At 41.0% G+C, this 15317-nt stretch overlaps 1 protein-coding gene across 1 annotated transcript; it reads left to right on the plus strand.

Annotated features, from left to right (window-relative positions):
• The first annotated feature begins 1432 nt into the window (after positions 1–1432).
• Ir93a (Ionotropic receptor 93a) lies at positions 1433–14608 on the plus strand. Its single transcript, XM_034973066.2, has 18 exons — positions 1433–1585; positions 2239–2484; positions 3142–3309; positions 3866–4083; positions 4680–4847; positions 5024–5194; positions 5821–5925; positions 6284–6390; positions 7313–7373; positions 8064–8166; positions 8933–9039; positions 9528–9690; positions 10372–10589; positions 11315–11408; positions 12196–12315; positions 13393–13471; positions 13800–13960; positions 14499–14608. Exons 3-18 carry the CDS (start codon positions 3150–3152, stop codon positions 14594–14596), a joined length of 2133 nt encoding a protein of 710 aa, XP_034828957.2. The 5' UTR covers positions 1433–1585; positions 2239–2484; positions 3142–3149; the 3' UTR covers positions 14597–14608.
• Positions 14609–15317: the final 709 nt, after the last annotated feature.

Here is a 15317-nt window from a genome sequence, read left to right on the forward strand (position 1 = left end):
GGACGGATCGGGCTGAAATTTGGCTTGCAGATAGCTATTATGACGTAGGTATCCGCTAAGAAAGGATTTTTGAAAATTCAACCCCTATGGGGGTAAAATAGGGGTTTGAAATTTGTGTAGTCCACGCGGACGAAGTCGCGAGCATAAGCTAGTTAATAATTAGAGCCTCCAATAGCTCAACCGGTAAAGGAGTGAACTGAAAACCGAAAGGTTGACGGTTCAAACCCCGCCCGTTGCACTATTGTCGTACCTACTCCTAGCACAAGCTTGACGCTTAGTTGGAGAGGAAAGGGGAATATTAGTCATTTAACAAGGCTAATATTCTTAAAAAAATATGAGAGTTTATAATGATGATTACGGCTAATCTTTTTGTTCAAAAAAGACAAGGTAAAATTTTTACACATCCCGTATAGACCTACTTTTCTCTAAAAACTAGATACATAAAGAAAGCTCAGTCTACCATTCACGCGAACTCTCATGAAATGTTAACATGGCCCACCTGAGCTCCCATTTCCAATACTTCTAATTAAACGATAAATAAAATAACAGCTTTTGATTAGAAATAATAACGTTTTTTACGCGAATTATGACTAGAACTTCATACAAAGTGTTGAAAGGTAGAGCTTTCGCGGGGCAAAATGAAATTATGGACTTTTCTCATTGTGTTTGGTTTGTTCGGACATGGGCGAGCGGAAGATTTTCCGTCACTGATTACTGCGAACGCTTCTATTGGTAAGAATTTTAAGGGATTGCGTTCCGTTCGGAGGCCGTGTAGAAACCTATAAGTGACATGGGTTTAATATAAACTGCATACTCCTGTCTCCTTCCAAATCAGCCAGCTTCCATTTTATACTGAATCATCACTTACCACCAGGTGAGATAGCAGTCAAGGGCTAACTTGCAGTGGAATAAAAAAAAGAAGGATATTGTGAAATGTTGATAGTAAAAAGAAACTCGGCTGAGTTTTTTGTTTTCTCAGATCAGCGCATTTCTTCTTTCTTACGAGTAGTTCTAAACTTATTTAAAAAATGTACACACCACAGTTCTTACATACATTATTAGATTTTAGATTCTATGTATTTTTAGATTTTACATTTATTAGATTCTACGAGTGAAAGAAAAAATGAACTAACTTCTTTTCACTTTGCTTCCAAGGAACCGTACCAAGTAAAGTAAATTAGTTTATTGGCCAAATTGTTTCTTATTCAGAAAATTCCCTATGTTAAACTATATTAGTTCCGCGACAGGTTGAGATGGCAATCGGGGTATGTGGCGGGGGGACGCCCTGCACGCCCGCACGTCATTCGCACATGCCCGCACCGGGTTTGCGTGGGGGCTGTGCGGGTGTGCGAGGCGCTCCCTCCCCGACTGCCAACTTGACCTGACGCGTAGTATAGGTATATATTTTAAACCTGGTAACTCATCAAATCAGCCGTGGTGCTAGACCAGCAGTTCCTGGGTGAAGACTACCAATCAGTGCTGGACCAGCTGAAAGACTACATCAAGGAGTTAAAGCGAGTCGAGCTCAAGCACGGCGGAGTTAATGTTCATTACTTCTCCTGGACGGCCATTAGTCTCAAGAAAGGTGAGAGAAACCTGAATCCCAATCATTCTGAGAAGGCAGGCACAAACTATGGCTCCTTGAACGGGACGAACCATCTCAAAATTAAAATTAATTAATTTAACTAGCTGATGCCCGCGACTTCGTACACGTGGATTTAGGTTTTGAAAATCCCGTGGGAACTCCTTGATTTTCCGGGATAAAAAGTAGCCTATGTCACTCTCCAGGTCTTAAACTATGCCCATGCAAAAAATCACGTCGATCCGTTGCTCCGTTGCGCCGTGATTGAAGGACAAACCTAACCAACCAACAAACCAAAATTAAAATCGAAGTCAAAATGATGCTGTACAATGGCTCTTGCCGACTCCATAATAGCTTATGCGTTGAGCAGCTATGGACGAACGGACAAGTCACACTTACAGCACATTTATCAGTAGGTAATTGCAACTAAGGATTTTAAAATTAAATAGCAAAAACAAATGAAAATCTTATATTTAAATTTTTCAAGGTTATTCATAGGTTATACATGACAAGGTCCAATTTACACTATTCTGAAAGTGCAATTTTTTAATTTAGACATCCAAAATGCAGTTCAAAGCAAAATTCCTATGCAGTATGCTACGTCTAACTACGGTACGTAGTCTAAGATGGATTAATTATTTTTTACACTTTTTTAGGTTTTCTAGCAGTGTTCAGCGTGGCCTCATGCGAAGACACCTGGTCATTATTCTCAAGGACCGAAGAGGAGCAGCTCTTACTATTCGCGTTGACAGAAGTCGACTGTCCCCGTCTGCCATCAGATTCTGCCATCACCGTGACCTTCGCGGATCCGGGGCAAGAGCTGCCACAGCTGTTGCTAGATTTCAGGACACGGAAGGCTTTTCATTGGAAGTCTGCGATAATTTTGCATGATAATACGTTGAGTAAGAATACATGTTTTAGTTACAACCAGCATATATCCTTTTGGCGGATTACACTGAAAGGTCAAAAATCCTTTTGCATCCGCTAGGAATGTCTACGTGCGTAATAGCTATCTTCATGCCAAATTTCAGCCGGATCTGTCTGAATCCCGATTCCGAGCTGTACGTTGATACATCAGTCTGTCAGTCAGCTTTTTCTTTTATATATAGATAGATAGGTAGTTCGTGAACACAATAGTTAGGAAAAAAAAACTAATCATCATCTGAATTAGGTATTAATAATCTCTAACCTATTGTTGGCTTATAATTTTCTTCGAGTTCTTTGATCTTTCATTTCTACCAAACATCATCGTCATCTAATGATGACGTCAACCGATAGACGTCCACTGCTGGACATAGGTCTCTTGTAGAGTCTTCCACACGCCACGGTCTTGCATCGCCTGAATCATGCGGGTCCCTTGCGACTCGCTTGATGTCGTCTGCCCTATTGGAGAGTGTGCCAACTCTGCGCTTTTCGCTAAAAACATTCCGAAATAGTGGTATATATATTTGACGATTCAAAAGTAGACTTTAACGTGTGGGGCTCTCTGAACCTAAGTCCAGAAGTGGACGTCTATCCACGACACAGATGCCATAGATTTTACATTATATAACTTTCAGATCGTGATATGGTTTCCCGCGTGGTGAAATCCCTGTCATCTGAGATAAATGATGAGGATGTGCACTCCGTATCGGTGACGGTGTACAAGATGAAGCACGAGGTGAACGAGTACTTGAGGCGCAAGGAGGTCTACAGAGTGCTGTCGAAGTTACCTGTTAAATATATTGGTAAGAATTTGATTGCCTCTCGATTGGTGCTGATCTACATCTACTTACAAAAGTTTAGCTATACAAAAGTTTAACTGTACAAAAGTAACTCTGTTTGTTTTCTTTGGTGAACTTAGGTCTTCTGGTAACCTGGTAAGGTCCATTGACTTTGCATTTTGATAATGATGTGTGGATACACAGTTTTGTATGGTGGAACTTAGTTTCTGGTCCCAAGTATATTTAGGCTCGACCGTAATAATAGGAAGGTCTTCCTCCGAGGAGATGCTATGCTCAGAGTCCAGCTCGTCCACGGTCCAACATGGGTTCAATCATTGTATCTTGGAACTTGTATACCTACTTATATAGTCTTCTGAACATGATTCCGTTAGCGCAATTCAGGCATCGCAGGCAAGATATCTGTGGCGCCATCTAGTAACATCGTTGTAAATTTAACCGTCAACGGTCTTAGGCTTGCAGTGCATGATTGTTGCGTGATCCTTTTCGCATGAGTGCGAATAACGTCATCTAGTATCTGTAATCAAGGGAGACCGTCACAATCAATTATTTTATATTTTAGGAGAAAACTTCGTAGCAATAGTGACAACGGATGTATTGAGCACGTTGATGGAGACTGCCCGCAACCTGCTCATGTCACACACACAGGCGCAGTGGCTCTACGTGGTATCCGACACACACAGCCGCGCGGGGAGCATGCGCAACGTGATCAGCGACATGTACGAGGGCGAGAACATCGCCTATGTGTTCAATGCCACTGACAATGACGAAGAGTGTAAGGTGAGGAGGGAATCTGCTCATATCACACCCACAGGTGCAGTGGCTGTACGTGGTATCCAACACACACAGGCGCGCGGAGAGAGCATCGCCTATGTATTTAATGGGACGAGGAGTAAGGAGAGAAGAGAATCTGCTTCTTTTTACGCCTCTTTGCCCAGGAGTTTATGCTTAGCTTTTGGTCTTTTAAGAGGAAATTCTTCTACTTAATCAGTCGCTCCAGCTTCCGTGTAAGAACTAACAGTCTCAATGAGTGAGTCTAGATTTGTAAGTAGACGAGGAGTGTAAGGTAGTTCTTATTATTTTTAGGATGCAAATGTTTACTTTTTCTACTGACCTTATTTGTGACGTGTATTTTTTAGAAAGTCAGTATCTTGCGTTTTAGACAACTGCTTACTACTGAATCTTCTTTATAATAAGATTTTCCTGAAGATATACTGTGTGTAAGTAGTTATATCAGTCAATAGGATTGGTGGTTTTAAAACTGTGGCTTTGGCCATTTGGCCAATTATCCATGCCTCGAAAAGTATGTTTATTTGTCAGTCCTTGTTACGAACTTATGAGTTTTGTGTTATAGTAAATACAAAATTTGTTTTCAGAATGGACTGCTCTGCTATGCTCAAGAACTGATGGATGCGTTTATTTCGGCTTTGGACGCGGCAGTTCAAGAGGAGTTCGACGTGGCTGCCCAGGTGTCTGACGAGGAATGGGAAGCTATAAGACCTACTAAATTACAGCGTAGAGATACGTTGCTCAGGCATATGCAGGTACTTTTGAATGTTTTAATTCCTATGACTTTTGTTAGCCATCCTACGAACTGCTATCATTCAGTATAGGCTCATAATTTGGATCCTAGCATTAAAATTCTATAAAATTTATGACCGTGGTCTCAAAATGTATGTTTTGCAATCGAAATCCACAGAAATTATGGTCTTTTCCGCAGCAATTCATATCACTTAAGAGCGTATGCGGGAACTGTACCTCTTGGCAAGTGAAAGCAGGCGATACTTGGGGCGCCACGTACCGAGGACAAAGTCTTGAGCGAAAAATGTCCAAGGGCAACAAGACAAATGCAACCAAACGTACCGAAATCAACCATACGGAGCTGTTACATGTAAGAGATGTGATTAATATTAGTCGTAGAAATTGTTTCTACACTAATTTACTCCCAGAACTATCGGTGAAGAAGACCATTTGTAACAGTGAAGGTAAAATATCCACAGAAAACCTGCATGCCTGAGAGTTCTCCATAATGTTCTCAAAGCTGGGTGAATTCTGGCCAGCGTGACGAGGGCCTTCTCATTCTGAGAGGAGACCAGTGTTAAGCTATAGACCATGATGGGTTAAGCTGATGATTATAAGATTTTATTTTCCAACTGGGAATGGGCTGGTATTGCTTTTTCAGAAATAGCCCAATTTAGCTTTTTTGGGACAACTCGGAACTTGAGTCGAATATGCCAACTAAACTAAACCAACGAGTCAGTGAAAATCACCCTTTGCAGAAAGTTTTTTTTTTAATTTATAGACTAGCGCTTGGCTGCAATCAGACCTGCTGGCAACTTTAGTGATGATACAGACTAAGATGGAGCGCGCTTGCCTAGAAGATGGCTATTCACTCTTGAAGTGAATTTACCTATTCCCATATAAAAATTGGAGGGGAAAACTACTGCTGGGGAAAAATTGGAATTAAGTCTTATCTAAAAACTGGAGTTAAGTTCAAGCTAAGATCGTAATTTGCAGGTGGGTGCCTGGCGTCCTATTGACGGATTCAAGTTTGATGATGTTCTCTTCCCTCACGTGGAACATGGATTCAGAGGGAAAGAGCTGCCTATTATAACGTATCATGTAAGTCTCCACGAATAACACGTTTTTTTTTTGCATAGGAATTTGTGAAACCGAAATCAATATCCTTGAATCTGAATAGTGACAATCATATAAAATGTAGGAAAGTCAGTGCAAATAAAACTGGTCAGGTACTAGTCGGACTCGCACACTAAGGGTTCCACTAAGATGGCACCTATGTACTTTTTAATTTTTTTTAATTTGTATGGCCGATTTTGAAATTTTTGTTGTTATAGCGGCAATAAAACATTTGTGTAACTTTCAACTCTCTACCTATTACGGTTCATGAGACGCGGCCCGCTCCCAGACAGTCGGACGGAGAGACGGACGAACAGAAATATGTCATTTCATTTGTTTTCAGAATCCTCCGTGGACCATCTTGCATCAAAACACCTCTGGTTCCATCACAAATTACAGCGGCTTGTTGTTCGACATTGTGAATCAACTGGCAAAGAATAAAAATTTTACGTAAGTCAAAGTTTAGGGCATCTTCATTATCTCAAGTCTCAATCGATCGCCAGCTCACTACTGAGCACGGGCTTCTTCTTTTGATGACAAAGATGGCCACCATGGCCAAGTGCAGATTGGCATACTCACATTTGGGATCATTACGGAGCCAAGCATGCAGGATTACTCATGATGTTTTCCTTCACCGCTTTATCGAAGCGGGTCTCCTCTCTGAATGAGAAGGGTTTAGGCACCACGCTGGCCAAGTGCAGATTGGCATACTCACATTTGAGATCATCATGGCGAACTGTCAGGCATACAGGATACCCAAGGATACCTCACGATGTTTTCCTTCATTCACCGTTAAGGCAAACTTGCTTTAACGGTGTTTGAGTGTTTGTACTACTTAATTGCTTAAAACACCCATGACACCGAAAAGTTAGAGCTGCATGCCCGGGATAGAACCCCCTGACTAGGAGGCCACAGGCTTAACCATCGATAGGCAGTTTTTTGTTTAATATATACCTAACTAGCTTATGCTCGCGACTTCGTCCGCGTGGACTACATACATTTCAAACCCCTATTTCACCCCCTTAGGAGTTGAATTTTCAAAAATCCTTTCTTAGCGGACGCCTACGTCATAATAGCAATCTGCATGCCAAATTTCAGCCCGATCCGTCCAGTAGTTTGAGCTGTGCGTTGATAGATCAGTCAGTCAGTCAGTCAGTCAGTCAGTCAGTCACCTTTTCCTTTTATATATTTTTTTTTTTTTTTGTTTTTTATTTAGACAAAAAAAAGCGAATAATTCACACCACACTTCCAGACCAAAGCACTAGACAAAAAGCCGCGACTGGTGTTGGTGTTGGTTGGTATATATTTAAGATAATAAAAAAAATATAATCATAACTTTAAATTTTTGTGATAAAAATAATATTCCTTTCAGAATTCGGATTCTTCTTCCTGATAATATCAGGCATAGCAATTCTAACGAAACAGCAAGAGATGTGCGTATCTATATTTCCTTTTTTTCTTATTTATTTAGGGTTCCGTAACATAGACCTTCAGAAAGAGAGTGCGGTTTTGTACAGCGCAGCGTTGCCTCTGTCGTTAAGACCGACAAACGTCACATAGGTATGAGTGACAGAGACGCTACAAAGTCGAAATCCATAGGTTTTACGTCTACTTTACGCACTGCATGCGATCCGGATCGAGAAATCTCGGATCCGGATCGCATGCAGTGCGTAAAGGTCCTAAAGGATCGTACCGTATCGTACTATCAGACCAATTTAAACGCGCTTCCCGCTTTCTAATTTGAATAAAGTGCGGGCTCAGTTGGTTTATAATAATTAGATTATGAATGATGCATAACTGAATGGAATAAATTAAATCATCGGTGATTTACAAGCACCAGTAATTCAGACTTTCAAGGCTACCTACAAAATCTACGAGTTCTATATCGACAGGGATTACTTACTCGCACTTGACCGATTTTTTATTGCTATTTCGTTGTATTTCTAAGTACGAGTCTTTCTTTTATCTTAGTACGAGTGTCTAAGCACTCCTTTGGCAGGATATTGTTAAACTAGCATGATATTACTGGAATTATTCGTAAGGAGTAAAAAATTGCAAAAGTCATTTATCTTTGTAAACAAATAAATAAATTGAAATTGAAATTGAAAAAAATTCCAACTTAGATGTCAGCAAGCACCATTTCAATGCTGACCATGACAGCCATCTCAAAAGGACAGGCTGCGCTGGCTGTGGCGGTTTTCACAGTTCTCTCTGACCACAATCAAGGTATGTGTCATTTGATGCAAGTGGGCCAAATAAAGCCATTGGACTGATATGACCTAAGCATGCGATGGGGTGTCGCTATGGGAAGAGATATAGCTCGTGTCCTGCAACTTCCTCGCACAGCTACATTGCGCAAAGCGCAATTCAGATGTATAGCACTCATCTTACCCGCTCCGCGTTATCTTTAGAAGCAGACAGCAGATTTGTAGAGCACTGTCTCGGTCGTTGAGGCCAACAAAGCGTCATATGGGTATGGAGTGACAGATACAACGCTCTACAATGATGAAATGTCATTCTAAAGGCCGATAGTCATCACTTTCGGCCGCGTACTGTAGCTTTGTTGGAAATAGACCTACAGTACTATTATATCTTCTATGCCTAGTGCCTACACATAGTTTCATAGCTTAGTTTTAATCTCGCTAACCGCTTAGCTACATCTCACATGTTCTGTGGTGATAAGACAGCCTTGAGGTACGGCCCATACTTCGTGTAAGGGTTTTTTATAGCAATTTCAATCTGTAAAGTGAATAAAGCTGAGTTCGACTTATTATGATGTATATGCACACCTATCAATGTATCTACGACACTGGCGCGCTAGTGTAACCCTAACCAATGATCCAGTAATAAACGGGTGTTTGCATAGACAGGTCGTTTCAATTAGGTAATCAAATCATTTGGCGACAAGGATGGGATCAAAAAGATGTTGCGCTTACGACTCCGCTCCTCACCAGCGTTGCGCCTCACAATAATTTTCCACCGTTTTCTGCAGGAATAAATTACACTATACCAGTCAGCACGCAGCCGTATTCCTTCATCATCGCTCGACCGAGGGAGATGAGCAGGGCGCTTCTGTTTCTGCTGCCTTTTACCACTGACGTAAGTTATTTTATAAGCTAAAGCGAAGTGCAATAAAGTTGGCAGGCAAACTGTGTAAACATTCCCAATAAGTGAATTTCTGCAAGTTTTAGCAAATATTTAGGTAAGCACCTTTAGGTAAAAACCACGAAACGAATGGCTCCGATTTCCATTTCAGACGCTCTATTAATTTAATAAAGATCACAAATCCGAAGTACTACTACAACGTTTTAAAAATGCCTACCGAGAGTTTAGTCAATGTGACATAACAGCGATAAGATAAATAATAACAAATAAACAAAACAGTCTCCAAACACCGCCACGGTGCCATAGCCTTTTGCCTGAAGGACCTACTGAATCGCAGATCTAGATTCAGGTGTTTATGAATCTTTAAATGAAAACTTCACGCGCCGGGAATAACTCATTCTCAAAAGCTCCGGTTTTTGCACAAGTTAAATTTTTCAAGTTAAAAGTCAACAAATGAATATACTTAGCTATTTTGTCCACAGACTTGGCTCTGCCTAGGCTTCGCAGTAATACTAATGGGCCCAATGCTGTACGTGGTGCATCGACTGAGCCCCTACTACGAGGCGATGGAGATGTCCCGCGAAGGAGGACTGTCCACCATTCACAACTGCCTGTGGTACATCTACGGAGCTTTGCTGCAGCAAGGTAGAGATCTCTTTTTTCTGCCTTGTAAAGTTCTCTTACTGATTTCCTCATTTTGGTTCTTATACTTCAGGGAAACGCCTGTCATAGCCCTCTGCATAGTTCACTAAGCCTGATTCACTGGCTACCCTATTAGCCGGCAGGTTTTTTTTTTTAAAGAATATTAACCATGTTAAATGACTAATATTCCTGGAATAGCCTGGAAGAGATCGCTTTAGCGATAAGGCCGCCTTTGCATGCTACATCTATTAGAATAAGATCCTGTATTGTGTTTTTTCAATGTTTACTTTGTGTTGTGTGCAATAAAGTGTCAATAAATATTCCTCTTTCCTCTCCAACTAAGCGTCAGGCTTGTGCTAGGAGTAGGTACGACAATAGTGCAACGGGCGGGGTTTGAACCGTCGACCTTTCGGTTTTCAGTCCACTCCTTTACCGGTTGAGCTATTGAGGCTCTAATTATTAACTAGCTTATGCTCGCGATTTCGCATCATTATATTGTACATCGACTATTAAAAAGAGGTTTTGGCTTCATACAGCGTTGTCTCTGTCACTCATACCTATGTGACGTTTTGTCGGTCTCAATGTCAGAGACAACGCTCTACGAAACCACTATCTCTTTCTAAAGGTCGATATGTACAATATTTACTGCCGGGTACTGTAGTAGTTTTAACTTTTGTTAACCAGGAGGCATGTACCTACCGCGCGCCGACAGCGGTCGTCTAGTGGTGGGCACATGGTGGATAGTGGTGCTGGTGGTGGTGACCACGTACTCCGGCAACCTGGTCGCCTTCCTCACCTTCCCCAAGTTCGAGATCCCCGTCACCACCGTGTCGGAGTTGCTGGAGAGTAAGAGCTACACGTGGTCGATCAAGCAGGGCTCTTTCTTGGAAACTCAGTTGAAGGTAGGTTGCTATACATATTATATAACTAGCTGATGCCCACAACTTCGTCCGCGTGGATTTACATTTTTCAAAATCCTGCGGGAACTCTTTGATTTTCCGGGATAAAAAGTAGCCTATGTGTTAATCCAGAGTATAATCTATCTCCATTCCAAAGTTCATCCAAATCCGTTCAGCCGTTTTTGTGTGATTGAATAACAAACATCTAAACATCCCCACTTTCACAACAACATTCACACTTTCACATTTAAAATATTAATATTAGGAATATTAGGATTAGAAATTAGGATTAAGATGTTAGAGACTTATTATACGGATTGTTGTACGAAAATATTTTACTGATCGATTTATATAGCTCATGCTTGCGACTCCGTCCGCGTGGATTTAGAAATTCTCAAATTGAGTCTGTCTATACCTTATAGAGCCTGCGTGAAAAATGTCAAGTTCATACACCTAGTGGTATATTGATAAAATATGGCAGTCGGTCAATTTTTCCTTTCATTTATAACTAACTAATGCCCACCACTTTGTCCACATGGGTTTAGGTTTTTAGAAATTCCGTGGGAACTCCTTGATTTTCCGGGACAAATGTAGCCCCGTCCTCGTTATGCAAGCCCCGTCAAAATCAGTTAAACAGGTGGCTCATTAAAACCTAGCAGACAGACAGGCACACTCTGGCATTCATAATATTTATTAACTAGATATGGATAAAAACCTTTATATTACAGAATTCGGACGAGCCAAAATACGTGTCTCTTCTAAAGCGAGCCGAGATGACATCTGCTACAGGTGCCGTTGAGGGCAACATGGCTGCCAGCTCCGGTGAGAATTGTTCTATCCTTGCAAACTACAACTTGGAAACAACACTTGTACAAGTATTATCGGCAGAGCAGATGGGCGCTTAGATACGACGTTACAATGGCGCTTGGATACAGATTTCTTCACGATGTTTTCCTTCACCGATTTCGCAGTGATAAAACTTTTTCTCTTCAGTTGAAAAACCCCGTAGTAAGGTAGGTATACCACAGTACTCTGGTGTAATAGTAGTAGTCACTTTAGGTATATAATCATCTCTTTCCTACATTGAACCAAATTAATGTTACGCCCACTGCATGTAAGACACGTACGAGGCGTTTTATTTATTTTTATTATTCATGTACCAAAATTGTAGTTACAAAGTAATAATAAATTAAACAAAGGTTTCTTCCAGCTTTTACACCCCGTTTCGCATTCATCGTGTTAAAATGCACCTTCCAACTAACAGGCCGACGCGACGACCGACGTCTTAGATCTCTCAGTTTTCAGTAATAATTTTAATTAATAAATGAATGAATGAAAATAATTAATCATTACCCTTATTATAAATGCGAAAGCGTGTTTGTTTGTTGGTTTGTCCTTCAATCACGTCGCAACGGATTGACGTGATTTTTTGTATGGGTATAGTCAATGACCTGGAGAGTGACATAGGTTACTTTATATCCCGGAAAATTAACGGGTTCCCACAGGATTTTTAAAAACTCAAATCCACGCTAACGAAATTGCGGGCATCAGCTAGTTATTAATACCTACTGGTAAAAACTGTTAGTTAATGGCTTCACTTGGTCCAAAGGCGCGGGTATCCTGAACCGGGTCCGCCACAACCGGCACGCACTGATCGACTGGAAGCTGCGGCTGCGGTACCTCATGAGAGCCGAGACCTTGAAGACTGACGCCTGTGACTTTGCTCTCAGTAAGTCAAGGCTTTTTTAAAGAAATTAAAAGCTACTAAAAAGCTCCTCCTATTAAAAGCTACGAAAAAGGTGTGATAGCCTAACTAGGTCGGTAAAAAGGTTAGGACGTCCGCTTTCTAATCGGAGGTCGGGAGTTCGAGCATGCACCTCTAACTTTTCGGAGTTATACGCGTTTTAATTAATTAAATATCACTTGCTTTAACGGTGAAGGAAAACATCGTGAGGAGACCTGCATGCCATGAGAGTTCTTCATAATGTTCTCAAAGGCGTGTGAAGTCTACCAATCTGCACATGGCCAGCGTGGTAGACTATGGCCAAACCCCTTCTCACTCTGAGAGGAGACCTGCTCTGTAGTGAGCCGGCGATGGGTTGATCATGATGATGATGGAAAAGCTCCTCACTAGTTAGAATATCGATTTCGCACCGCAAAGCACCGCGTTAGCAAAGCCCTACTAGGTGTTCCATTGATAGATCGAGATCAAACTAGTCACAGGGGTCGCTGGATCCAGACGGCGCAAGCTCGTGGCGTGTGGAAGTCTCTCTCAAAGACCATCCAGCAGTCTATGTCTATCGGTTAACGATGAAAACGACGACGACTGGCTTAAATACCTAAGCTTGCGCTAGGACAATAGTACAAGGTCCGTCGCTCACAGTGTGGTCCTCGGGTTGGTTGGCGTGCCGTGGTTCCGGCATGCCTCTAACGGCGTTTGGGGGCACGTAGTTCCCCAGTGGTGGGTCTGCTGCGACGGATGTCCGCTGGCGGAACAACGAGGTGTTGTTAGTCCCTTTGTGCTCCGTCGGTAGCGGTGGGATAGAATTTCGTAAGGTTTTTAGTCGGTAAAAGTCCGACATAACCACTGTGCTCCCCCGTGGCCGGTGGAATCCATGATGGATTTTCCTCACGAGAAAATAGGACAAGAGTAGAAAATAAGGTCAATGAATGCGTTTGAAACTTTGCATCTGCAGTCTTTCCAAAGGGTCTCAACGGTATTTCTCTGCCGCTAAGATGTAGATCTGCCCCCATTGAATTGAGCTTTATTTATCTTTAAAATAAATAAGTTATCTATTCGTTTCAGGTAAAGAAGAGTTTATGGACGAACAAGTGGCGATGATCGTGCCGGCTGGGAGTCCCTATTTGGCAGTTATCAATAAGGAGTAAGTGATGAATGAAAAAGTGATAATAACTTTTAAGATTCAAGAAGAAATTAGATAAATACTGCATACATTTTTTACGAAGCCTCCGCTGTCCGTTCGTCCGTATGTCTGTCTGCGGGCCTTGCCTCGTGAACCTTACCACTGACACATGATACATATGGTATGATATGATGGTAGAATGTAGATACATAAAATAATTGCCGCTCAACAAATGACAAAAAAAATAAAAATAAAAAAAAATTAAAAAGTGTTATTTCTTGTACGATGGTACGGTACGGAACCCTTTCATGTATGAGTCCGACTCGCACTTGACCGATTTTATTTTCAGAATAAACCGCATGCACAGAGCGGGGCTCATCGCAAAGTGGTTGAGCGCTTACTTGCCGAAGCGCGACCGGTGTTGGAAGACCTCGGCCGCGGCTCAGGAAGTCAGCAACCACACCGTGAACCTCAGAGACATGCAGGGCTCCTTCTTTGTGCTCTTTTTAGGTAGGTACATAACAAACGTCTTATTTTTGAAACTAGCTTATGCTCGCGACTTCGTCCGCGTGGACTACACAAATTTCAAACCCCTATTTCAAAAACCCTTTCTTAGCGAATGCCCACGTCATAATAGCTTCTGCATGCCAAATTTCAGCCCGATCCGTCCAGTAGTTTGAGCTGTGCGTTGATAGATCAGTCAGTCAGTCATCAGTCACCTTTTCCTTTTACATATTTAGATAAGACGCGACTTGAAAGGAATTTATTCGAAACTCACTCCAAACTCAATGAAATTTTGTAGGCTCTCCAGATTCTGTAAAAGTGTGTAGTTAAATTTACACAGGTACAAAGATTTACATACAAATCTTTTGTTTATAAGACTAAATACTATTATATATTCTGTGACTAAGATCTTACAAATTGCTCTGATTTATAAGGAAGATATTATAAGAGTAGATGATAGGATAAACTCAAACTCAAAGCATTAAGTAATTCAAAATGACTAAGGGGTCTGATAAGATCCTTTTAACCTTTTTGATGTTTCCAGGTTTCTTTATTGCATCGACTGTATTGGTGCTGGAGTGGATCTACAACAGACGCAAGAAGATGGTCGAACAAATAGTCATTAAACCTTACATGGAATAAACAAGCGTTTTATTTATAAGTAGCTACCTCATTTTTTTTTGTTACAAAACCACTTTATTACCTTCCATGTTATATAGTACGAGGGCTACAGAGAAATATATAAGCGGATGCAGTGAGAATCAAACTTATTGGCGGTTGAGAAGTTAGTTACAAGTCGCGTTGCAATTTGCAAAGGAACCTACTGATTAATACTAAAGAACAAGATCTCAGGACCGCCAGACCTTATTTCGGAGCTGAAGGAAGGTAACAGTGCAATTTCAATACGAAAGTCCGAGGGGCATAGGTTATATGACGTCATGGCAAAAATTCGATATGGCAAATATTATGACAAAGAAAACATAATATGATAAGAACAAAATATAAAGTTGAGATAAATAATTAATTGGTATCGAATAAAAATTCACAATAGGTAGGTAGGTATATACCTACCTATATAATATATAGATTCTAGAAATACTTGATTGGTATTTTAAATATAAACCGTTATAGTCACCAGTGATATTTTTTTAAAGAAGTAACCTAGTCAGGTTTTACTTCCTGAAATTTATCTTGTTTTGAAACGTTACGAAACGTATCAATTTTAATATTAGATGAACATCTTCTTTATTATCAAAAAAACCGGCCAAGTGCGAGTCAGGCTCGCGCAACGAGGGTTCCGTAATTCAGTCGTATTTTTCCGACATTTTGCACAATAATTAAAAAACTATGATTCGTAAAAATA

Source organism: Maniola hyperantus, chromosome 11, assembly GCF_902806685.2.
Source record: "Maniola hyperantus chromosome 11, iAphHyp1.2, whole genome shotgun sequence".
Lineage (NCBI taxonomy): Eukaryota > Metazoa > Arthropoda > Insecta > Lepidoptera > Nymphalidae > Maniola > Maniola hyperantus.

What these genes read in the sequence shown, in the direction of transcription:
- Ir93a (XM_034973066.2), top strand. Translation starts at nt 3,150, where the DNA reads ATGGTTTCCCGCGTGGTGAAATCCCTGTCATCTGAGATAAATGATGAG. An exon ending in TGCCTATTATAACGTATCAT is followed by an intron (nt 5,926 to 6,283) that starts GTAAGTCTCCAC and finishes ATTTGTTTTCAG; the next exon opens with AATCCTCCGTGGACCATCTT. An exon ending in CTTCTTTGTGCTCTTTTTAG is followed by an intron (nt 13,961 to 14,498) that starts GTAGGTACATAA and finishes TGATGTTTCCAG; the next exon opens with GTTTCTTTATTGCATCGACT.